Source organism: Oncorhynchus mykiss, chromosome 8 (genome assembly GCF_013265735.2).
Source record: "Oncorhynchus mykiss isolate Arlee chromosome 8, USDA_OmykA_1.1, whole genome shotgun sequence".
Classification (NCBI taxonomy): domain Eukaryota; kingdom Metazoa; phylum Chordata; class Actinopteri; order Salmoniformes; family Salmonidae; genus Oncorhynchus; species Oncorhynchus mykiss.
The window spans coordinates 11,745,900-11,771,830 of record NC_048572.1 but is presented as its reverse complement, the minus strand read 5'-3'; the positions used below and the strand labels follow the sequence as shown (position 1 = coordinate 11,771,830).

The 25,931-nt window shown below is 43.4% G+C and overlaps 1 protein-coding gene and 1 long non-coding RNA gene across 3 annotated transcripts; one reads left to right on the top strand and one right to left on the bottom strand.

Annotated features, from left to right (window-relative positions):
- Positions 1-2,444: 2,444 nt before the first annotated feature.
- LOC110529368 (melanocortin-2 receptor accessory protein 2A) lies at positions 2,445-10,946 on the bottom strand. Its single transcript, XM_021611508.2, has 4 exons — positions 10,651-10,946; positions 10,333-10,492; positions 7,641-7,740; positions 2,445-3,896 (listed from the first exon to the last, which is right to left on the bottom strand). Exons 2-4 carry the CDS (start codon positions 10,457-10,459, stop codon positions 3,425-3,427), a joined length of 699 nt encoding a protein of 232 aa, XP_021467183.1. The 5' UTR covers positions 10,460-10,492; positions 10,651-10,946; the 3' UTR covers positions 2,445-3,424.
- Positions 7,431-24,776, top strand: LOC118965492. Of its 2 annotated transcripts, none has more exons than XR_005052773.1 (4): positions 7,431-7,544; positions 7,670-7,780; positions 21,709-22,766; positions 22,894-24,776. It is a non-coding gene; the product is annotated as an uncharacterized LOC118965492 (long non-coding RNA). The 2 variants fall into 2 exon arrangements; XR_005052774.1 differs by having other exon boundaries at positions 7,436-7,544; positions 7,673-7,780.
- The last annotated feature ends 1,155 nt before the right edge of the window (positions 24,777-25,931 follow it).

The following is a 25,931-nucleotide window of genomic DNA, read 5'->3' as shown; positions in this document are numbered from 1 at the left end:
AAATAAAGGGGGAATATAAGAAGACAATAAAAGCTCTTACAATATTCAAGATGACATTTCTCTAAAATAGGCTACAGGCTACATGTGCACCACCAAGTCAGAATAGTAGCCTAAGTTATGAAAAGGGAAAGGGACCAAATTATTAGGGTGAGGCACATGGGCTACTAACAGTTTACTACCCAACATGCACTTAGCATTACTTTCTAGCTACAGTATACATATCTCCCTGGCATAATACATTATTTATGCAGCAGCATACATTACATGTTTGGACTCACCTTGTTGTGCTGTGCTCACTTGAACAGGAAGATGGCGAGGCAGTCCTTCTTGTGGGCTCTAGAAAGAGGCCAGAGTTTGCGATTTGGAATTCCGAGTTTTGTACTTGTGCATGACACAAGTACTTTTTCCAACAATTGTTTACAGATTATTTCACTTATAATTCCCTGTATCACAATTCCCCTGGGTCAGAAGATTACACACACTGAGTTGACGGTGCCTTTAAACAGCCTGGAAAATTCCAGAAAATGATGTCATGGCTTTAGAAGCTTCTGTTTGGCTAATTGACATCATGTTGGGTCAATTGGAGATGTACCTGTGGGTGTATTTCAAGGCCTACCTTCAAACTCAGTGCCTCTTTGCTTGACATCAAGTCAGCCAAGACCTCAGAAAAAAAATGGTAGACCTGCACAAGTCTCGTTCATCCTTGGGAGCAATTTCCAAACGCCTGAAGGTTCATCTGTACAAACAATAGTATGCAAGTATAAACACCATGGGACCACGCAACCATCATACCGCTCAGGAAGGAGACGCGTTCTGTGTCCTAGAGATGAACGTACTTTGGTGCAAAAAGTGCAAATCAATCCCAGAACAACAGCAAAGGACCTTGTGAAGATGCTGGAGAAAACAGGTGCAAAAGTATCTACATCCACAGTAAAACGAGTCCTATATCGACATAACCTGAAAGGCCGCTCAGCAAGGAAGAAGCCACTGCTCCAAAACCACCATAAAAAAGCCAGACTACAGTTTGCAACTGCACATGGGGACAAAGATTGTACTTTTTGGAGAAATGTCCTCTGGTCTGATGAAACAAAATATAACTGTTTGGCCATAATGACCATAGTTATATTTGTTGTCCAAATGGACAATGACCCCAAGCATACTTCCAAAGTTGTGGCAAAATGGCTTAAGGACAACAAAGTCCAGGTATTGGAGTGGCCATCACAAAGCCCTGACCTCAATCCTATAGAAAATGTGTGGGCAGAACTGAAAAAGCGTGTGCGATCAAGGATGCCTACAAACCTGACTCAGTTACATCAGCTATGTCAGGAGGAATGGGCCAAAATTCTTGTGGGAAGCTTGTGGAAGGCTACCCGAAACATTTGACCCAAGTCAAACAATTTAAAGGCAATGCTACCAAATACTAATTGAGTGTTTGTAAACTTCTGACCCACTGGGACTGTGATGAAAGAAAAGAAAGCTGAAATAAATCACTCTACTATTATTCTGACATTTCACATTCTTAAAATGAAGTGGTGATCCTAACTGCCCCCGTGCATAAAGCTTGACTGGCCTGCACAGAGCCCTGACCTCAACCCCATCGAACACATTTGGGATGATTTGGAACCTGACCTCACTAATGCTCTTGTGGCTGAATGGAAGCAAGTCCCCACAGCAATGTTCCAGCATCTAGTGGAAAGCCTTCCCAGAAGAGTGGAGGCTGTTATAGCAGCAAAGGGGGGACCAACTCCACATTAATGCACATCATTTTGGAATCAAGAGGTTCAATGAGCATACTTTTGGTCATGTAGTGTATATAGAACCAAAATCGTTCTACTTGGAACCAACTAGGGTTCTTCAATGGTTTCTCTTATGGGGAGAGTTGAAGAACTGTATTATGTTCTAGATAACAACTTTATTTCTAAGAGTGTAGATGGCAGGTTTAGTGTTTGTACCTCCCTCCCTCCCTTGTTTGTCAGCATCACGTCTCCTGGTTTGAATGCATTAATTGACATCTAATGCTGATCGGCTCACTTGTATTCGCCACACACCTCTTTGTATGTGTCCCAAATTGCAACCAATCACTACTTAGTGCACAATGTTTGACCAGAGCCCATAGGGCCCTGGTCAAAAGTAGTGCACTAAAGGGAATAGGGTGCCATTTGGGACACAAGGTAGTCTTTGCAAGATGAATGCAGGATGACATCTCCTCTAACTTACAATGAGACAATCTCCTTGTACCTTTTATTGTCATCTTGTTATTGACTAATGTGTTTGTATTATGAAAGGTTTGTTTTTTCTGTTCTTTCATAAAGATTAATTAAAGCAAACAAAGCTTAGATTAGATGCAGCTGCAGGTTCTGAAGCTGGCCGAAGACTTTAATTAGCTGTTTATGCTATGCTAGTGTAATATACCTGTTAACAAAAAACACTCAGAGACTCATGGCTGATGGTTTATATTACCTGTATAATCATCTATACATGAACAGTATTTATACATGCATTTATACGTTTAGAACCTGCTTCTTTAGTGTCTGATGATGTTTCTGTCTGGAACATTTCTCAGTCAAGATACGACAAGGGCAACGGAAGACCAGTGTTCATCAATATGTATTCCACACAGTCTCTCTCTCTCGCTCTTCTCCAACCCCCTCTCTGCTTTTTCATTCAATCTTTATGAGATGGTTTCTCATAAAGAGGCATCTCATCTCTCCAGTGTAGTGTCATCCAGCCCATACTTATAAAATGAATTCATGAGTTAGCCATTAAGATAATGTGATGGTTTGGTGCGGCAGGAAGTCTAGTGGTTAGAGCATTGGTCTAGTAACCGGAAGGTTGCTAGATTGAATCCCCGAGCTGACAACGTAAACATCTGTCGTTCTGCCCCTGAACAAGGCATTTAACCCAATGTTCCTAGGCCATCATTGTAAATAAGAATTTGTTCTTAACTAACTTGCTTAAATAAAGGTTCAAAAAAAGACGCTGCAGTTTCCACTTGAGAATATTCTCCCTTGCAGAAAACATTGTCACCCTGTGTCAACCTATTAGTACAAGCTAACAAGTAAGGTTCACCAGGGGCTGATGGTGATTTTCAGCCAATAGCCAGATGGAAAAGAGCTAGGTCATGTTCATGAGTCACCAAACACAGGAAAACGGACTGAAACAGGGCGGGACTAACTGGAATTGTCCATAAGAAACACAAATGTTCGTTTTTATGCAACAAAATGTTTTTTGTTGCATGCCCTAATGAACACAACCCTGGTAGTCATGGGTGAGGTCAGTGTGACTTTACAGTACCTGTTAGTCCACACTCCTATAAAATAAATGAGAAGAGGCCATTTGGAACTCAAGTATTGCCATTCATCTGCAGCTATGGTAACATATCTCCAATAATGATGTCAATGATGTATGTGGATGGGGCGGGGCCTCAGCTGATGACGTGGTGGCCATCCTGAACGCACGATTGGCTGTCCAGGAGGGCGGGCGGCTCACAGAGCAGCAGATCATCCTCTCCCGTCATTGAGCTGTGCTCTGAGTTCACAAAGTTGGGAATGTCGAAGTGGTGCGACAGGAAGCTGTGTTCCCTCTCTGACTTTCCCTCCTCTGGAAGTCCCTGGAGGTCGATACCGCCGTCTCCCCGCTCGCTGGCTTCCCCCGCCTCCCCCATCTCCTCCAACCCGAAGGAGCTGCGTCCTCCCAGACTCCCACGGACCCTATGCGGCCCACATCCACCCCCTCTCCCCTGCTTCTCCTTGCTGATGTAGAAGAAGGAGCGTGATTCGTCCAGAAGGGGGCGCGAGAAGGCCTTGTCCTCGTCGGCCAGGGAGTCCCCCTGGGGGCAGTGGATGTCCACGACGCAGTTCCCCAGCCGGTGGCGCTTCTCGCACGGCTCCGGGTTTCTGTTGGGGAGGGAGAATAGAGAGCGAGATGTTACAAGGAGAGGAGAGAGGGAGGGTGTGAAAGAGAGGCCTTCAATAGAGACCTTCATTTTAAAGTGTTTTTATTCCAAGTTTTTATAGAGCCAAACGTACCAGTAACTAGGTATTTTCCATAATTTTCAACCAATTGCAGTCGTGTTCATTGTCAACTGTTTCTATTGGTCCAGTTAATGGAAGTCGGCAATTGACACAGGGGTTTCAGCTCAGTAATTGGGTCACCTGCCATCTTAAAGTAGGTGTGCCAGAATGTTTGTGTCAGTAGAATGTGCTTGGAGGAGGGAGAACAGGGTCTCGCATTGATCAGTACTTCTTGAGAAGTCATTTAAGTCAGTCGAATGTTCAGTGACTCGAGCAAAACCAAAGTTTGCAGAATAACTCAAGCACATAAACATCAAATGTAGAGTGTATTGAGCCCATCCAGCAAGAAAGAAAAAGTGGGTATAACCCTAGGGTTTAGAGCCCTCAAACTAAACTCTGGACCTCAAAGCCAGTTCCACTGCGTTTATTCATTGTTCCCCTCTACTCAGGGACTGATTTAGACCTGGGACACCAGGTGGGTTCAATTAACTATCCCTTTCAAATTCATCGAAGCGCTTTTCACCAAGGAAAAAATAATAACTCTAAAAGTAAGAGCTGGAGGATCACCTGGAAAAAAACAAATTATTTTATAGAATAGCATGTCATATATCACTTAATCCGGCATAGCCAAAGACACGACAACAACCATGACCACTACTGCAGCATGCACCAGGTGCCTGCTTGGATAACTTCAAGATAACTTCAAGTGGGCCAGAATGAAGATTGAATAAATACCTTGCAAATCAAGAAGCATGTCTATCACCAAAGGTAAACTGTCTGACAAAAGGTTTCTTCATCAATGATGAGCCAATACCAACAGAGCAGCCCATAAAAACCCTTGGAAGTATTGTATGATGCCAGCCGCAAGGTCACAGACCAAGCCCAGGTGACGACGGTATGATGCAAGCCTCAAGGTCACAGACCAAGCCCAGGTGACGACGGTATGATGCAAGCCTCAAGCACATAGACCCAGCCCAGGTGACGACAGTATGATGCAAGTCTCAAGGACACAGACCCAGCCCAGGTGCTAAGGCAGGAAACCATCAGAGGACTCAAGAGCATTGACAGGTCCATCCATCCTGCCAAGCTGAAGCTTTGAAACCAAGTGAACAACCATCAATGCCTTGCCTCCCAGAACACCTGACCCTACGCAACAAAAAGCATTTGTCCACGGAGGAGAACAAAAACTGAGAAATCTCTCTCCAAGGACAAAGGCTGGAAATCTGAATGCGGCCCTAGAATGGAAAATGCTGACTGATGTGGACCAATGCCTCACAGTTCCATCTGAGATACAACAGCTGTTACCAACCTAAGACCAAACCTGGTACTATGGTCTACTATGGTCCCAGTCTCTGTGCGCTCTCTACTTTGTGAAGTTAACTGTGCCTTGGGATGATAAGGTGGACGAGGCACACGAGTGGAAGAGGCTGAGCTTGCAGTGGATACCGAGCAGGGAGGCTGGAAAGCAAGAGTTTGCCCAATGGAGGTTGGGTGTTGTGGATTTGTGGCAACATCTACTACCAGGTTGCTGAAGGACCTTGGGATTCACTGCCAAGCCTTATGTCAAACCATGAAGGCAACTTCAGAGGCTGCTGAAAGGGGCAGCCAGTGACTCTGGCTGTAGAGAAAATAACCCAGATGGGCCTCAAAGTGAGCGGGGAGGAGATTGAGCAGGTATAGAGGGGGCTGGTTCTGGGATACCAGAATTCACTGTTGAGCCTTCTGGAAATGCTGTGGACTCATCAACGAAACATTTAAGATGGAAGGTGCCCACTTGAAAACACCAATGAAATATCTGCCTTATCCTCATCTCAACAACATCAAGCAAGTTATGTTAGTGCTCACAATCCACTATTGGCACAAAGGATTTATAACACCATGTCCTTTGTATTCAGAACTACTTTTAACTACGGTGAGACATATACGTTTTAGCTGCCAGCTTTGTATGTTTAATTTGCTCTGCTACTGCAGTTTTAAATAAAGTTATTTTGAATAAGACATTCTCAGTCCGATTTTAAGCCTTTTAAATGTTAGAGTAATGGCCATCTCTCTCACAGAGGAGGTTAGAGTGGAGAGGAGGGGGGGGGGTTAGAGAGGAGGGAAGAGAGAGGATAAAAGGAGAAAAGAGGGGCTTAGAAAGAGAGGAGAGGATAATAGAGGAGAGGTTAGTTGAGGTGAAGGGTTAGTCGAAGATAGGGGAAGGTTAGGAGTGGAGAGAAATTCAATTTAATAGGACTTTAGGAAAAATTATGAGGATTGATGGATGGAAAGGAGAGGGCAGAGAGAAGTTTATGAAAGAGCAGAGAAGTTAAGTGGCGAGGATGTGAGCAAGATGAAGAGGAGAACCCCCTGGGCACAGACGTCAGTTCAAGTCTAGATTTACATTTGGTTGAGTTGTCAACTAACGTCAATTTAACGTGAAATCAACAACAAAAATGTCACCATGTCATTGGATTTAGGTTAAAAGTTGGGTGGGAAAAAAATACAAAATGACCTTACTTTTTGCAAATCCAATACTTTTCCCACATTGTTTCAACGACATCACATAGATTTTTTGGGGTTGCAATGACGTGGAAACAACGTTGATTCAACAGTTGCCCAGTGGGAAGGGACAAATCAGAAGGAGCAATACGTGTCAATGAATTTATATTACTTTCAAGGACAGCAATATAGCTTGTGAATGTCTTATAATCCAACATTTGATTGAATCTTTATTAGATTGTGTAATTCAGAAATAATCTTAACAGACTGACGATTTATCACATTACGGAGAGAACAGATTATATTCACTGGGTGATTACTAGATTATTATTTTTTTCCCAAAGGTAGCCTTTCTTAACCTGGTCCCAGATCTGTTTGTACTGTCTTGCCAATAACCATATGGAGGTGAGCAAGACAGCCCAAATGGTGCTTTTTCCATTGAGACTTACGTCCACACCAGTGTGTCACCAGTGTTTTGTGTTAATGGTAGCTCTAGTGTTAGTGTGTTTCCACTCCAGAGCCAAGCCATCTGCCTCTAAAGTGCCATGAAACAGCCTCGAGAGGTGAGACTTAATGGATTGATGCAGAGACAAATTAATATAAACAGATAAATACATCTCATTATTTCGCCTTGACATATACCTCTCTTTCTTATTTATTATCTACTAATGGAAATTCTGCTGATGGCATATTAACCAACAAGCAAAATGTTAGCCACAGTTGTTCTGCAGTGCGGTAGGTAAGACGGTTGGATATGATCGAGGGAATCAGTCTTTGGCTCTGTCTCAATTGTCTAAAAATCTGTTCTCTCCCCTGGTCTTCTCCTTCATTTGTACTGATTAGAAAAGACTTGGCAGGTGAAAACAATATGGTGGAAGCTCATAATTAGGCTGGCTTTCACCTGCTCAATTATTTTAGATTAGTGCAGATAACAGAGAAAAGGCGAGGTGGGGACAGACTGAGACAATTGAGAAAAAGCCCTTGAAACTGCAATGCTAGTTTCTGGGGCTGTCCATGGTTCTGGAAGGGCTCCCAGCAAAGGGTGGAGAGGTAAGGGGTAGAGGGTTTCAGGGGAAATGGGGAACGTAGATGGGGTAGACAGATTGTACGGTTTAGGGGGGGAAAGAGGGGCTGTTTTCAACTCACTCTTGGTGCGGGGCTCCTGTCTTGGTCAGCAGGGTGAGGATGAAGAACATGAAGACGACGAACACGGCTAGTCCCACCCAGAAGCCGATGACGATGGAGTCTGCAACATCAGATCAACAAGGGATTATGGTCCAGTTCCGGTCAGTAAATAGTCATTAAGTTGTAAAACAAGCACACTGCGTTGGAAGATGTTACATCATCTCCATCTCTCCCTCTGTCTTTCAGGTTTCTCTTATTCCCTCTCTTTAAATACAGTAAGATTGTTTTGGTGAGATTTTTGGATGAGATGGAGAAGTGAACGCAACATAAGTATTATTCACTTGTCGATTCCATTTGATATACAGCGGCTAGCGAAATTATTCACCCACCTTGGCATTTTTCCTATTTTGTTGCCTTCCAACCTGGAATTAAAATGGATTTTTGTGGGGTTTGTATAATTTGATTTATACAACATGCCTACCACTTTGAAGATGCAAAATATTTTTGCTTGTGAAACAAACAAGAAATAAGACAAAAAAACAGAAAATTTGAGCGTGCATAACTATTCACAACAATAGCTGTTGATGACTTCCTAAATGCTTTAGTCCTAAATTACAGAATTGAATATAAACTCAGCAAAAAAAGAAACGTCCCCTTACTGTGAACTGCATTTATTTTCAGCAAACTTAACATGTGTAAATATTTGGATGAACATAACAAGATTCAACAACTGAAACAAACTGAACAAGTTCCACAGACATGTGACTAACAGAAATTGAATAATGTGTCCCTGAACATAGGGGGGTTTAAGTACTGCAGTGCATCTCCTCCTTGTGGACTGCACCAGATTTGCCAGTTCTTGCTGTGAGATGTTACCCCAGTCTTCCACCCAGGCACAATGCATGTTCCCGGAGATTTCTGGGGGGGGGCTCTAACCCTCAACCTCCGATCCAACAGGTCTCAGACGTGCTCAATGGGATTGAGATCCGGGCTCTTTGCTGCCCATGGCAGAACACTGACATTCCTGTCTTGCAGGAAATCATGCACAGAACAAGCAGCATGGCTGGTGGCAATGTCATGCTGGAGGGTCATGTCAGGATGAGCCTGCAGGAAGGGTACCACATGAGGGAGGAGGATGTCTTCCCTGTAACGCACAGTCTTGAGATTGCCTGCAATGACAACAAGCTCAGTCCGATGATGCTGTGGCATACTGCCCCAGACCATGACGGACCCTCCACCTCGATCCCACTCCAGAGTTCAGGCCTCGGTGTAACGATCATTCCTTTGACGATAAATGCGAATCCAACCATCACCCCTGGTGAGACAAAAATGCGACTTGTCAGTGAAGAGCACTTTTTGCCAGTCCTGTCTGGTCCAGCGACGGTGGGTTTGTGCCCATATGCAACGTTGTTGCTGGTGAGGTCTGGTGAGGTCCTGCCTTACAACAGGCCTACAAGCCCTCAGTCCAGCCTCTCTCAGCCTATTGCGGACAGTCTGAGCACTGATGGAGGGATTGTGCGTTCCTGGTGTAACTCAGGCAGTTGTTGTTGCCATCCTGTACCTGTCCCACAGGTGTGATGTTCGGATGTACCGATCCTGTGCAGGTGTTGTAACATGTGGTCTGCCATGATCAGCTGTCCGTCCTGTCGCCCTGTAGCGCTGTCATAGGCGTCTCACAGTACGGACAATACAATTTATTGCCCTGGCCACATCTGCAGTCCTCATGCCTCCTTGCAGCATGCCTAATGCACGTTCACACAGATGAGCAGGGACCCTGGGCATCTTTCTTTTGGTGTTTTTCCGGAGTCAGTAGAAAGGCCTCTTTAGTGTCCTAAGTTTTCATAACTGTGATCTTAATTGCCTACCGTCTGTAAGCTGTTAGTGTCTTAACGACCGTTTCACAGGTGCATGTTCATTAATTGTTTATGGTTCATTGAACAAGCATGGGAAACAAATTCTTTGAAAGACAGGGTCCTGGCCAATATACCACGGCTAAGGGCTGTTCTTATACACAACGCATCGCGGAGTGCCTGGACACAGCCCTTAGCCGTGGTATATTGGCCATATATCACAAATCCCTGAGGTGCCTTATTGCTATTATAAACTGGTTACCAACGTAATTAGAGCAGTAAAAATAAATGTAATACGGTCTGATATACCACAGCTGTCAGCCAATCAGCATTCTGGGCTCGAACCATCCAGTTTATACTTTTTTCTTATAGAGGATATTGCATAGAGTATGTGATGTTGCTTCAAAGGTACAAATTCAACATGTTTTATGAGGTTTGTTGAAAATTGGTTACCATAATGACATAATCCTGTGGTTGAATTTTCACTCAAAACAAGTTGATGACTTTTTGCAAATCCACTGTATTTTCCACATAGATTCCACATTACAATATGTTGACAAATGATGTTGAAACAAGGTTGATTGAACCAGTCTGTGCCCAGTGGTGTCCTCCTGATTTGGAAAAAAGGAGCATTACAATTAGGGAAGCAGCTGCCTGATGCAATTATAGAAACTTAATTAACATAGGATGGACGTGGTGGGAGTGTAAACAAACATGCACGCGCGCAGACACACGCACAGCGACAAATTCACGCCGATAAAATGTAATGTGCACACACACTATCAATTGACTAATCAATTGACTTATCTAGCGTTTCATTAAGAGGCCAGGGAAGGCGTTTAGTAAAATAAGATGTCACTCACATCGATGAGCCTTGAGACCCTCGAAAGACACGGGCTCGTCATCATCATAATATTCATACTGCCACACATAATCACTGCCACGTGTGCTGCTGGGTCGACTTTGATTATAATTATGGATTTCGGACATCTCAAATGGACTGTGTCACTGGGTTTACCAGACCTAAGAGAAGACAAAAATAACAGCAAAAGTATTGGCATGCTGAACAACTGACTTAGACCAGGGCATCCGTATGAAAACCGAACCATAACATTTTCCAGAAATATAAGAACAGATGAAAAGTTTCCAATTGAAGTAAAATGTTCGTTTTTTTTGCCTACCTGCATTTCATTCAGAATGTAGAAATCCTACAAATGCACCAACACATGTAGCCAGCATCCACTCTTGGAAACGGTAATTCAGTCGCGAACAAATGACCAGATTCGGCGCGTCAAATGCGAATTCAAGATAAGAGAAAAGTAGAAAAACCATCACAAATAGACAAACTCAGCTGCGTTATTTTCAAGCATGTGCATCAGCAGGACATCACACCTAGGCTATGCATCACACTGCTGCTATAGAAGCCTGCAAAGCGCAGTATCAAGTAGCCTCCGCACGAGGGTCCACTGCGGTTGGATAAGCAGCAGCGCGGGTGGGATACCGTGTGACGCAACCTAGGATAATATATTCATATTGATCGGCTTTGGGTATTGAATTGGATTGGGTGAGCGAAGGGAGGCGTTGTTGTCAAACATCTAGTGAATGGGTAAACTCAGTAATGTAGGCCTATTGTAAAAAAATATGTTAGGCCTTTTAAAGGGGCAATCTGTGATTGATTCAGTCCAAAAATTGATGTAATTAAATGAACCATACATAGACATTGATTCTTGAAGAATATAAGATACACATGCCTCATGAGCTTGGTTCAACTAACACCACCAGAACCCAAAATATGATCTTGTTTTGCTCCTTTGTTTGTAAAAAAAATATGCTTGTAAACAAACATTGTATAGCCTCACAACACGGTTAAAACTATAATGTTGATATCATATCATGAACTTGAGTGGTTACATTTCTCCAGACCCATCCTTCAGCTGCAAGGTTATTATAGTTTTGTGATTTTGTAATAGTTTTTATTTATTAGAGTTTTATAAAATAATTGATATTCCTATTTTATTTTTATTTAGTTTCAGATTCAGATGTGGTTGCAGTGTTAGGGACAGACAGTAGCCTATGTGTGGGAGGCTAAGAGCCATTTAAGTGTTTCAGGCTTATCATTTGTGTTTTTGGGGATGTCACTTCCTGCCACAGGGGGGAGAATACATAAGGTGATGAGGTTTGGTCATGTTCCAATTATAAATCAATCTTAATGTGACTTGGATTTAAAAGGATAATCGTCGGCAGGGGCACTCCAGGGATTTTGGGCCCCATGAAAAGATATCACATTGGGCCCCACCACCACAGGCCACACCAACCCTGCCCAATTGCTGTAACCACACACCCCCAGAACCCAATCGACCCATTCAACGCTTTAGATAACTCTATCTTTGCAGGCTTGTAACTCTCTTGTAGTCCAATATTACTGTGCGATATTTACTGACAGTGAGCTGTGAAAATATAACACTGTGCAGACATGCATGCAACATTCTGCATACAGTGAAATTCACTATTTGATACAAGACTGATACCCTCTTTAATAAATGTGCTAAAAGCCAACTTTTACAATCTAAATGTCATTTTAATGGTACAATTCTTGAATGGAAAATTCTCTTAACATTCATGAATAACTTAAAATCAATATAAATTAAATATATATTAACCTTCAATTAAAATAAATTAACATTATCATCTATAGAATGATATAACAAACCAAATAATAAAATCAGCAGCAGATTGTTGAACTTAGTATACATACCAACTAGAAAATCAGCAGCTGGAAAAGTGGAAATGGAAAATGGAAAACAAAATGGAAATGAAACGGCCTGATGGTGGCGCTAGAGGAAAGGTCACGTGGTCATCAAATCAATAGGTTTCTTCCACTTAGGGTCTTGATTGTGCACATCAAATTGTATGGCAATCCAGCCATTACTTTGAGATATATCTTGTTCTTAGTCTGTTCTCAGTCTTGTTCTCAGCCTGTGGGCATCATGTGTGTAGTGATCCAATATCCATAGCCATGCCATTTAACAGTTATCACTGACCCTTGCTCAGCCTTACTCACCAAGAGCCCAGCGCCAAGCCTTCTTGCTAGCAAAGTCACTGATCAAGTCTTTGAAGTCCAGCTTTCTAGCTAACTGACTTTCAATGGACAGCATGGCAAGACTACGAAGCCTGTCCTGGGACAAATAGTTTCTATCAGTTTTAGCTTACTGAAAGCGCTCTTGCCACCAGCTACATTCACAGGCAGTGTGCAAAATATAAGTAAAGCAATGCACACTTCTCCATAAATGCTTTGCAGCTGCATCTTACAAATTGCATTCAGGAGACCAAGAGGGGACATGTTAGGGGGGGAAGTGGCAGCATATGAAACTTCAACTTCACTTCATGATCAGTGGTTGGCACACAGAAGATACTTAATCCTCACTAATCTGCCCAACTTTCAGAACAGCAGAAAATGATTCTACAATTGTTGCAGTGGTGTGGAGCCTAGTGTCCAAGTCACTTATGATGTTGTCCATAGCAGTAAAAAACACTGTGTTCTGGAGCCTAGTGTCCAAGTCACTAATGATGTTGTCCATAGCAGTAAAAAACACTGTGTTCTGGAGCCTAGTGTCCAAGTCACTAATGATGTTGTCCATAGCAGTAAAAAACACTGTGTTCTGGAGCCTAGTGTCCAAGTCACTAATGATGTTGTCCATAGCAGTAAAAACACTGTGTTCTGGAGCCTAGTGTCCAAGTCACTAATGATGTTGTCCATAGCAGTAAAAACACTGTGTTCTGGAGCCTAGTGTCCAAGTCACTAATGATGTTGTCCATAGCAGTAAAAACACTGTGTTCTGGAGCCTAGTGTCCAAGTCACTAATGATGTTGTCCATAGCAGTAAAAAACACTGTGTTCTGGAGCCTAGTGTCCAAGTCACTAATGATGTTGTCCATAGCAGTAAAAAACACTGTGTTCTGGAGCCTAGTGTCCAAGTCACTTATGATGTTGTCCATAGCAGTAAAAAACACTGTGTTCTGGAGCCTAGTGTCCAAGTCACTTATGATGTTGTCCATAGCAGTAAAAAACACTGTGTTCTGGAGCCTAGTGTCCAAGTCACTAATGATGTTGTCCATAGCAGTAAAAACACTGTGTTCTGGAGCCTAGTGTCCAAGTCACTAATGATGTTGTCCATAGCAGTAAAAACACTGTGTTCTGGAGCCTAGTGTCCAAGTCACTTATGATGTTGTCCATAGCAGTAAAAAACACTGTGTTCTGGAGCCTAGTGTCCAAGTCACTTATGATGTTGTCCATAGCAGTAAAAAACACTGTGTTCTGGAGCCTAGTGTCCAAGTCACTAATGATGTTGTCCATAGCAGTAAAAACACTGTGTTCTGGAGCCTAGTGTCCAAGTCACTAATGATGTTGTCCATAGCAGTAAAAAACACTGTGTTCTGGAGCCTAGTGTCCAAGTCACTAATGATGTTGTCCATAGCAGTAAAAAACACTGTGTTCTGGAGCCTAGTGTCCAAGTCACTTATGATGTCATCCATAGCAGTAAAAACACTGTGTTCTGGAGCCTAGTGTCCAAGTCACTTATGATGTCATCCATAGCAGTAAAAAACACTGTGTTCTGGAGCCTAGTGTCCAAGTCACTTATGATGTCATCCATAGCAGTAAAAAACACTGTGTTCTGGAGCCTAGTGTCCAAGTCACTTATGATGTCATCCATAGCAGTAAAAAACACTGTGTTCTGAAACACTGTTGCTGCACTGTCCTGAGCCGTCTCCTCTTGAGAGGTCTCATCGTGGAATCTCTTCCTTTTCCTCTGGCGGCTGTGTTCCTTGCTAAATTGAGGTGCAACATCCATTTGCGCAGCAATCAGTATTGCCTCAGACAGGAGAGACTCCTATCCATCTCTATGAGTCTGCATCTCTTCCTTTAAGGCTCTGATATTGGCTGCCTCTGTGTCAAGTGAGATTTTTCCTGACTGGAGGATCACATTCCTGTCCTTAATGTATTGTAGTACCTGCAGCATCACAATGCCACCAGCCATACTGCTCGTTATGTGTGTGATTTCCTGCAAGACAGGATTGTCAGCGTTCTGCCATAGCCAGTGAAGAGCCTGGATCTCAATCCCATTGAGCTTGTTTGGGACTTATTGGATCGGAGGGGAGGGCTAGGGCTATTCCCCACAGAAATGCTCGGGGACTTGCAGGTACCTTGGTGGAAGAGTGGGGTAACATCTCACAGCAATGACTGGCAAATCTGGTGCAGTCCATGAGGAAGAGATGCACTGCAGTACTTAATGCAGCTGGTGGCCACACCAGATACTGAGTGTTACTTTTGATTTTGACCCCCCGTTGTTCAGGGACACGTTATTCAATTTCTGTTAGTCACATGTCTGTGGAACTTGTTCAGTTTATGTCTCAGTTGTTGAATCTTGTTATGTTGGTACACATATTTACACATGTTAAGTTGGCTAAAAATAAATGCAGTTGACAGTGAGAGGACGTTTTTTTTTTTGCTGAGTTTATTCAGATGATGCTGCGTACCATTTAGCTCAAAAACACTGTCGGTGTGATCGAGGCGTAAAGCTGGTTGTCCTAACATTGCCGTTGATGTGCAGTTACTATTAGCTGGTGGCTGTCCTACTTTGTCTTTATACTGAAATTGTTTGTATGATTCTTTGTGGGCGCTGTTCAGATTAACTTTGAGGTTGGTTGAGTTCAAGCTTAACAGAGCCGGGGCGGCCCTGCAAATTATGCAAGGGCCCCGCCTTCCTCTCGTGTCAAAGCGGGTGTCAGTGTTTACAACTTAGATGAGAGGATGAACTAGGCGGAACTATCTTTTTGGTCACGAAAAGAAAACAAAAAAACACCACGAGAGTGAATTGTGGGAACAGCGATCAGGTAAACTTGTGTTCTCTCCTCTCCAAGTTTGATGTCAGCAAATAACAGAAATGTTAAGTTGATGTGATAGCTTGCAGTGCATCTCTCTCTAGTCTGTCTGATTTGCTAACCTAGCTGGACAGTGCATCTCTTGGTCTGTCTGTGTCTTGCTTGCTTGCCAGCCACTTCCAGGGCTGTGTTCTGTGACTTTGTGCCTGACAAATGTGAGCGTGAATACAACTATTTATTACGTTTGATAAACGTCAACAGGCAACCTTGTTTATAACTGCAGCTCAGAAAAGATAACCGCGTTGCGTGTGAACATGCGTTCATATGCGCGTGCACAAAATTAAATTTGCACATCTCTCAGTAAATAATAACCATCAGTATTCATCCAAGCCATAGTGTAAATAGTATTTTATATTTGAAAATGTATAAAAGGAAATCTGGGGGAGCCAGTTTGAATGGGCCTGATGCAGCTGATTAAATTAATAATAGTATTGTTATGTATCATTTACAGGCGCTATGCTTAGGTTTGTCAGTAGAGGAGATGCTGGATCATCAGCCAGTACAAGAACAGACTCAGCTGATCCACTTCCAGCCTCAGCCAGTACTAACACAGACCCAGTACTGGCAGCTTCAGCAAGTACTAACACAGACCCAGTACAGCTGGCTTCAGCAAATACTAACACAGACCCAATACAGCCATCTTCAGCAAGTACTAACACAGACCCAGGTGAAGTACAGGCAGCCTTAGACAGTACTAGCACTACCAGAGGTGTACAACCAGCATCAGATACAAGCAGCTCAGACTCTAATAGAGCAGTTGCATCTCCACCAAATAACCCAGCAGATTGGCCCCAGTCTTAACAGACTTTATGAGGACTGAGTTAGTGAGCAGAGGTCCATTCAAACCAGGACTGGATTTTTCTTACCCTAAAGACAAGTCTAGAAGAGGTTTCCATTCAGGCTTATTACAGAGACAGTTGTCAAATGGGGAAAAGATTACCAGGAGCTGGCTAAATGGGGAAAGATTACCAGGAGCTGGCTAAATGGGGAAAAGATTACCAGGAGCTGGCTAAATGATGAAACGATTACCAGGAGTTGGCTAAATGGGGAAAAAGATTACCAGGAGCTGGCTAAATGGGGAAAAAGATTACCAGGAGCTGGCGAAATGGGGAAAAGATTACCAGGAGCTGGCTAAATGGGGAAAAGATTACCAGAGGCTGGCTAAATGGGGAATAGATTACCAGGAGCTGGCTAAATGGGGAAAAGATTACCAGGAGCTGGCTAAATTGGGAATAGATTACCAGGAGCTGGCTAAATTGGGAATAGATTACCAGGAGCTGGCTAAATGGGGAATAGATTACCAGGAGCTGGCTAAATGGGGAATAGATTACCAGGAGCTGGCTAAATGGGGAATAGATTACCAGGAGCTGGCTAAATTGGGAATAGATTACCAGGAGCTGGCTAAATTGGGAATAGATTACCAGGAGCTGGCTAAATGGGGAATAGATTACCAGGAGCTGGCTAAATTGGGAATAGATTACCAGGAGCTGGCTAAATTGGGAATAGATTACCAGGAGCTGGCTAAATGGGGAATAGATTACCAGGAGCTGGCTAAATGGGGAATAGATTACCAGGAGCTGGCTAAATGGGGAATAGATTACCAGGAGCTGGCTAAATTGGGAATAGATTACCAGGAGCTGGCTAAATTGGGAATAGATTACCAGGAGCTGGCTAAATGGGGAATAGATTACCAGGAGCTGGCTAAATGGGGAATAGATTACCAGGAGCTGGCTAAATGGGGAATAGATTACCAGGAGCTGGCTAAATGGGGAAAAGATTACCAGGAGCTGGCTAAATGGGGAATAGATTACCAGGAGCTGGCTAAATTGGGAATAGATTACCAGGAGCTGGCTAAATGGGGAATAGATTACCAGGAGCTGGCTAAATGGGGAATAGATTACCAGGAGCTGGCTAAATGGGGAATAGATTACCAGGAGCTGGCTAAATGGGGAATAGATTACCAGGAGCTGGCTAAATGGGGAAAAGATTACCAGGAGCTGGCTAAATGGGGAAAAGATTACCAGGAGCTGGCTAAATGGGGAATAGATTACCAGGAGCTGGCTAAATTGGGAATAGATTACCAGGAGCTGGCTAAATTGGGAATAGATTACCAGGAGCTGGCTAAATGGGGAATAGATTACCAGGAGCTGGCTAAATGGGGAAAAGATTACCAGGAGCTGGCTAAATGGGGAAAAGATTACCAGGAGCTGGCTAAATTGGGAATAGATTACCAGGAGCTGGCTAAATTGGGAATATATTACCAGGAGCTGGCTAAATGGGGAATAGATTACCAGGAGCTGGCTAAATTGGGAATAGATTACCAGGAGCTGGCTAAATGGGGAATAGATTACCAGGAGCTGGCTAAATTGGGAATAATTTACCAGGAGCTGGCTAAATGGGGAAAAGATTACCAGGAGCTGGCTAAATGGGGAAAAGATTACCAGGAGCTGGCTAAATTGGGAATAGATTACCAGGAGCTGGCTAAATGGGGAAAAGATTACCAGGAGCTGGCTAAATGGGGAAAAGATTACCAGGAGCTGGCTAAATTGGGAATAGATTACCAGGAGCTGGCTAAATGGGGAAAAGATTACCAGGAGCTGGCTAAATGGGGAAAAGATTACCAGGAGCTGGCTAAATGGGGAAAAGATTACCAGGAGCTGGCTAAATGGGGAAAAGATTACCAGGAGCTGGCTAAATGGGGAATAGATTACCAGGAGCTGGCTAAATTGGGAATAGATTACCAGGAGCTGGCTAAATGGGGAATAGATTACCAGGAGCTGGCTAAATGGGGAAAAGATTACCAGGAGCTGGCTAAATGGGGAAAAGATTACCAGGAGCTGGCTAAATGGGGAAAAGATTACCAGGAGCTGGCTAAATGGGAATAGATTACCAGGAGCTGGCTAAATTGGGAATAGATTACCAGGAGCTGGCTAAATGGGGAATAGATTACCAGGAGCTGGCTAAATGGGGAAAAGATTACCAGGAGCTGGCTAAATGGGGAAAAGATTACCAGGAGCTGGCTAAATTGGGAATAGATTACCAGGAGCTGGCTAAATTGGGAATAGATTACCAGGAGCTGGCTAAATGGGGAATAGATTACCAGGAGCTGGCTAAATTGGGAATAGATTACCAGGAGCTGGCTAAATGGGGAATAGATTACCAGGAGCTGGCTAAATTAGGAATAGATTACCAGGAGCTGGCTAAATGGGGAAAAGATTACCAGGAGCTGGCTAAATGGGGAAAAGATTACCAGGAGCTGGCTAAATTGGGAATAGATTACCAGGAGCTGGCTAAATGGGGAAAAGATTACCAGGAGCTGGCTAAATGGGGAAAAGATTACCAGGAGCTGGCTAAATTGGGAATAGATTACCAGGAGCTGGCTAAATGGGGAAAAGATTACCAGGAGCTGGCTAAATGGGGAAAAGATTACCAGGAGCTGGCTAAATGGGGAAACGATTACCAGGAGCTGGCTAAATGGGGAAAAGATTACCAGGAGCTGGCTAAATGGGGAAAAGATTACCAGGAGCTGGCTAAATTGGGAATAGATTACCAGGAGCTGGCTAAATGGGGAAAAAGATTACCAGGAGCTGGCTAAATGGGGAATAGATTACCAGGAGCTAGCTAAATGGGGAAAAGATTACCAGGAGCTGGCTAAATGGGAATAGATTACCAGGAGCTGGCTAAATTGGGAATAGATTACCAGGAGCTGGCTAAATTGGGAATAGATTACCAGGAGCTGGCTAAATGGGGAATAGATTACCAGGAGCTGGCTAAATTGGGAATAGATTACCAGGAGCTGGCTAAATGGGGAATAGATTACCAGGAGCTGGCTAAATGGGGAATAGATTACCAGGAGCTGGCTAAATGGGGAATAGATTACCAGGAGCTGGCTAAATGGGGAAAAGATTACCAGGAGCTGGCTAAATGGGGAAAAGATTACCAGGAGCTGGCTAAATGGGGAATAGATTACCAGGAGCTGGCTAAATTGGGAATAGATTACCAGGAGCTGGCTAAATTGGGAATAGATTACCAGGAGCTGGCTAAATGGGGAATAGATTACCAGGAGCTGGCTAAATTGGGAATAATTTACCAGGAGCTGGCTAAATGGGGAAAAGATTACCAGGAGCTGGCTAAATGGGGAAAAGATTACCAGGAGCTGGCTAAATTGGGAATAGATTACCAGGAGCTGGCTAAATGGGGAAAAGATTACCAGGAGCTGGCTAAATGGGGAAAAGATTACCAGGAGCTGGCTAAATTGGGAATAGATTACCAGGAGCTGGCTAAATGGGGAAAAGATTACCAGGAGCTGGCTAAATGGGGAAAAGATTACCAGGAGCTGGCTAAATGGGGAAAAGATTACCAGGAGCTGGCTAAATGGGGAAAAGATTACCAGGAGCTGGCTAAATGGGGAATAGATTACCAGGAGCTGGCTAAATTGGGAATAGATTACCAGGAGCTGGCTAAATGGGGAATAGATTACCAGGAGCTGGCTAAATGGGGAAAAGATTACCAGGAGCTGGCTAAATGGGGAAAAGATTACCAGGAGCTGGCTAAATGGGGAAAAGATTACCAGGAGCTGGCTAAATGGGAATAGATTACCAGGAGCTGGCTAAATTGGGAATAGATTACCAGGAGCTGGCTAAATGGGGAATAGATTACCAGGAGCTGGCTAAATGGGGAAAAGATTACCAGGAGCTGGCTAAATGGGGAAAAGATTACCAGGAGCTGGCTAAATTGGGAATAGATTACCAGGAGCTGGCTAAATTGGGAATAGATTACCAGGAGCTGGCTAAATGGGGAATAGATTACCAGGAGCTGGCTAAATTGGGAATAGATTACCAGGAGCTGGCTAAATGGGGAATAGATTACCAGGAGCTGGCTAAATTAGGAATAGATTACCAGGAGCTGGCTAAATGGGGAAAAGATTACCAGGAGCTGGCTAAATGGGGAAAAGATTACCAGGAGCTGGCTAAATTGGGAATAGATTACCAGGAGCTGGCTAAATGGGGAAAAGATTACCAGGAGCTGGCTAAATGGGGAAAAGATTACCAGGAGCTGGCTAAATTGGGAATAGATTACCAGGAGCTGGCTAAATGGGGAAAAGATTACCAGGAGCTGGCTAAATGGGGAAAAGATTACCAGGAGCTGGCTAAATGGGGAAACGATTACCAGGAGCTGGCTAAATGGGGAAAAGATTACCAGGAGCTGGCTAAATGGGGAAAAGATTACCAGGAGCTGGCTAAATTGGGAATAGATTACCAGGAGCTGGCTAAATGGGGAAAAAGATTACCAGGAGCTGGCTAAATGGGGAATAGATTACCAGGAGCTAGCTAAATGGGGAAAAGATTACCAGGAGCTGGCTAAATGGGAATAGATTACCAGGAGCTGGCTAAATTGGGAATAGATTACCAGGAGCTGGCTAAATTGGGAATAGATTACCAGGAGCTGGCTAAATGGGGAATAGATTACCAGGAGCTGGCTAAATTGGGAATAGATTACCAGGAGCTGGCTAAATGGGGAATAGATTACCAGGAGCTGGCTAAATGGGGAATAGATTACCAGGAGCTGGCTAAATGGGGAATAGATTACCAGGAGCTGGCTTTCATATTCAATCAAAAACAACGCTGTGTATTGCTTATGCTGTAAGCTCTTTTTTACAAAAGACTACAAAATAATAAAGGTGTGAATGACTGGTCAAATATCAACGCCATTCTGAAACCCCATGAGGGTAGTCCTGAACACACAGATAATATGATTAAGCAGAGAGAACTTGATCTGCACCTAAGTCGGGGACAGACTCTTGACGAGATACAAATGACAATTTTGTAGGCTGAAGAAAGAGATGGCGGGATGTCCTTACACGTTTAATAAGTATCACCCAGTCTCTGGCTCAAAGAAACCTAGCATTCAGGGGTTCATCAGGCAAACTCTTCCAACCAGATAATGTAAACTTACTAAAAGAGGTTGAATTACTGGCAAGATTTGACCCCGTAATGGAAAATCATTTCAGCAAAATTAAAGATGGAGAGACACATGCTCATTACCTTGGGAAGCGCAAAGAGAATGAGCTGATACAGATTGTTAGTGACAAGATTCTGGAAGCAATAGTGACTCAAGTAAGAGATTCAAAGTTCTTCTCCATTATCTTGGACTGTACGCCTGACATTAGTCACCAGGAGCAAATATCTATTATTTTGAGAAGCGTTGGTTTAAAGGGAAAGCCAGAGATCAAGGAGCACTTCCTCAGCTTTGTGAATGTTGAGGTTACAGCAGGCTTGAATCTGTCCACTGTCATTTTAGGTAAGCTGAACGAGCTGAAGATTCCATTTGAAGATTACAGAGGGAAAGCATATGATAATGGGGCCAAAATGAAGGGCAAGCACCAAAGAGTACAAGCCAGACTGCTGAAAGAAATCCCAGAGCCGTGTTCGTCCCATGTGGAGCACATACTCTAGACCTCGTCTTTGCAGATGCTGCCAAATCTGCAAAAGATGCAGTTAGGTTTTTGGGGCATGTGCAAAAGCTCTTCACCTTCTTTTCAGCTGGCACACAAAGATGGAGTGTTTTGAAGAAACACTGTGAAGTTATGAAGTACCACAAGGTGGGAGAGTAGGCTCCAAGGTATTCATGCAATCAGGTATCAGGCTTCTGAGGTTCGGGAAACATACTGGGAAACTGGATTCTTTGAGGCCCAGACTTTAGCCAAAAGCATTTGTGAAGAAATTCATGTGAAGGCTGTTCTGAAAGAGAAGAGACTGAGAAACAGCAAGAGTCATTTGAGCTATGAGGTTCCTGATGAACCAGTGACTGATGCTCTGAAAAACCTTGAAGTCAACTACTTCAACATTGTGGTCGTCTCTGCTGTGACATTCATGGATGAGAGATTTGAAACACTCAATCAGGTGAAAACGTAACATGGCGTACTGCTGAACTTCAGCACTGCCTCTCAGATGTCCAGTGAGTCTTTAAAGGCTCACTGCATGGAAGTTGAACACACTCTAACCTTCAGAGATGACTGTGACATCAGTGGAAAGTATCTGGAACACGAGATTCAGAATTTACCTGATCTGCTATCAGATAAGATGACTGCCTTTGAGCTGCTTTCATTTCTCTGTGAGAAAAACCGGGAGGAACTCTATCCGAATTACAGTCACTCTACCAGTAACAGTAGCATCGGCAGAGAGGAGCTTTTCAAAATAAAAGCTCATCAAAAGCTACCTGAGGTCTTCCATGTCACAGGAACGTTTGAGTGGTCTGGCCATCATGAGCATAAATCCTGACAAGGGGAAACGTGTCCTACGATGGTATCATTGTGATGATTTTTCCTCAAGAATGTGCAGAAGACGAGTATTGTGATGGTGAGATATGAACAAAAACATTCAAATGTTTACACACTTAGTACCATTTAAGATTGCATGGCAGAAGTGCATTTATGTAAATGACTGACTGCTTAACTATGTGACATACTTTCTCCATTTCTTCCAGACAGTCCAGACAGACGGGTGCCCAGACAGACGGGTGCCCAGACAGACGGGTGCCCAGACAGACGGGTGCCCAGACAGACGGGTGCCCAGACAGACGGGTGCCCAGACAGACGGGTGCCCAGATAGACGGGTGCCCAGACAGACGGGTGCCCAGACAGACTGGTGCCCAGACAGACTGGTGTCCATGCTGATGCTGAAAATGCCCAGGCTGTAAAGATTTTATTTGACTATTTTGAGACATATAGCTGCAGCCATAGCCTTTTAGGCTTATGTTTACATTGTATAGACAAAGCTAATTGTATAATATCGTGAGGACTGGACTAATTACCATGCAGCAGAGCCAAAACTCAGTGTTATGTTTTATAATTTCTACATTTTGTATTTTCTACTATTTCTTATTTATGTTAATGTTAATATTCACTTATCTTAAGATTCTATAGAAAATATTCTATTCCATAAATATTGTTTTTTATACCTCATTTTGTTCTGTATAGCTCTACTTATTCTTAGACCGTTAGAGGAAGCAAACCATTTTAAAGGAGGGAGGATTGTAGTGGGAGCACTGGGGTATCAGGTGTGACTGTGTGGAGGATTGTAGTGGGAGCACTGGGGTATCAGGTGTGACTGTGTGGAGGATTGTAGTGGGAGCACTGGGGTATCAGGTGTGACTGTGTGGAGGATTGTAGTGGGAGCACTGGGGTATCAGGTGTGACTGTGTGGAGGATTGTAGTGGGAGCACTGGGGTATCAGGTGTGACTGTGTGGAGGATTGTAGTGGGAGCACTGGGGTATCAGGTGTGACTGTGTGGAGGATTGTAGTGGGAGCACTGGGGTATCAGGTGTGACTGTGTGGAGGATTGTAGGGGGAGCACTGGGGTATCAGGTGTGACTGTGTGGAGGATTGTAGTGGGAGCACTGGGGTATCAGGTGTGACTGTGTGGAGGATTGTAGGGGGAACACTGGGGTATCAGGTGTGACTGTGTGGAGGATTGTAGGGGGAGCACTGGGGTATCAGGTGTGACTGTGTGGAGGATTGTAGTGGGAGCACTGGGGTGTCAGGTGTGACTGTGTGGAGGATTGTAGTGGGATCACTGGGGTATCAGGTGTGACTGTGTGGAGGATTGTAGGGGGAGCACTGGGGTGTCAGGTGTGACTGTGTGGAGGATTGTAGGGGGAGCACTGGGGTGTCAGGTGTGACTGTGTGGAGGATTGTAGTGGGATCACTGGGGTATCAGGTGTGACTGTGTGGCAATGGCAAATGGTTTACATGGTTCACAGATCAGGTAGTAGGGCCCCTTAGCAGAATTTTCCTTTTTTTTAAATTTCAATTTACTAAATTGTTTTTTCAATTTTAGTTTTTATTTTAGTTTCAGTTTTAGTTGACTATATATAATACATAACCTTGCTCAGCTGTTTGCCAGAAACAGTGGCGAGATGAGGGCTAATATATTTTTCGTTATATATTTTCATTGTATATTATCTAATCTGCCTCACCCATTATTTTGAATCAATATGACAAGTTGATATTTCAACTTTTTACATCACTCACCAACAACCAATCAAGGAGCCTCTTTTTTAAATCTTTCCTATCTAGCCTACCTCATGAAGGAACAATTGGTGTACTCCATCCAATAACATTTCTACTTGCTTCTAAAGGCAAGATCCAATGGTCTATCAGAAGTTCATCAGTGGTCATTGATGTGGTCTATGGTACATGAAAACATAAGAGATATTCATTTTCTGCACCATTGATCTATGGAATTATTTATTTATAGCACCATGAACAAGATTATCTCAAATCCCGTTCTGTTCCAAAAGGTTGTAGTTGTTTCAACTAAGTCTAAGGGTAGAGCTATAAAATTCAAGCCCCACATATATTTTTTTCCATAAAATCTCATGAATGTGTGTGAAACATATACACCAAAAACATTTTTGGTCATATATATACGAAAACGTAAAAACCTTGTCTGATGTTAGTAGTAGATGGTAGCCTAGTCAAGGATGCATCAGTGCAATATTGGCACACAACCTTTTGTTACAGACCAACGGAGCAAATTTGTAGGTTTAAAATATACCTCTAGTGGCCACGGTTGACCTATTTTAAGAAATGCCATTGGTTGGTGGATATAAAGTCAACAATCTTTGATAGGCTGATTAAGAATTTGTGCCAGGATATAATCAGTGCCACCTGTTGAGGTTACCATAAGGCTAACGTGTGTCATCAGATTTATTTATAATGCCCTTCTTACATCAGCTGATATCTCAAAGTTCTGTACAGAAACCCAGCCTAAAACCCCAAACAGCAAGCAATGCAGGTGTAGAAGCGTGGTGGCTAGGAAAAACTCCCTAGAAAGGCCAGAACATAGGAAGAAACCTAGAGAGGAACCAGGCTGGAGATTATTGGAGATTATAAGATCATGTTATCTGAGGCAACCAGCTACAATTTAGTGTTCTGTCACGTTTAAGTAAATCAATTATTTGAATTGGCTGATACACATTTTGTGCCAGAGAACCTGTTTAAATTGAAATGGTTGCTTATGTTCCCAAGTGTGGACCTGTCATGCCAAAGAGTGTCCCCCTGCCTAAAAGTGTCCCTCCCTGCATCACAATGAGATTCAAGAAGCTATTAGCGTCCATTACTAGGGTCGTTGCTAGGGTCGTTGTCAGAGCATGCCAAATTCATGCCATTTTCTCAAGTTGAACCTAAGTTTGGCACAACTAGAAATATTAAGTTCAGGTAACACTGACTGAAAAGTTGAGTAAACTGAAAAGAGGCTATGGAACCAGTTACTTAATAATAATAATTTTAAACAACTAGAATTTGTTTTACAGTGTAGCCTATGTGTGTGTGTGTAGTGGACGTTACACTGCTTGCTTAGCGAATACTGCTTCCTTCTGATTTGTCTCTTACCGAGGCGCCAACCCAGGACCTCTGCTAGCACACGTGTCAGTGCCACCGAAAAGCTAGCAATTTGGCAATGCAGGTGGGGACACGTCAGGCTGGGGAGTCAGTTTCGTACATCCCCATGCTCTACATGTG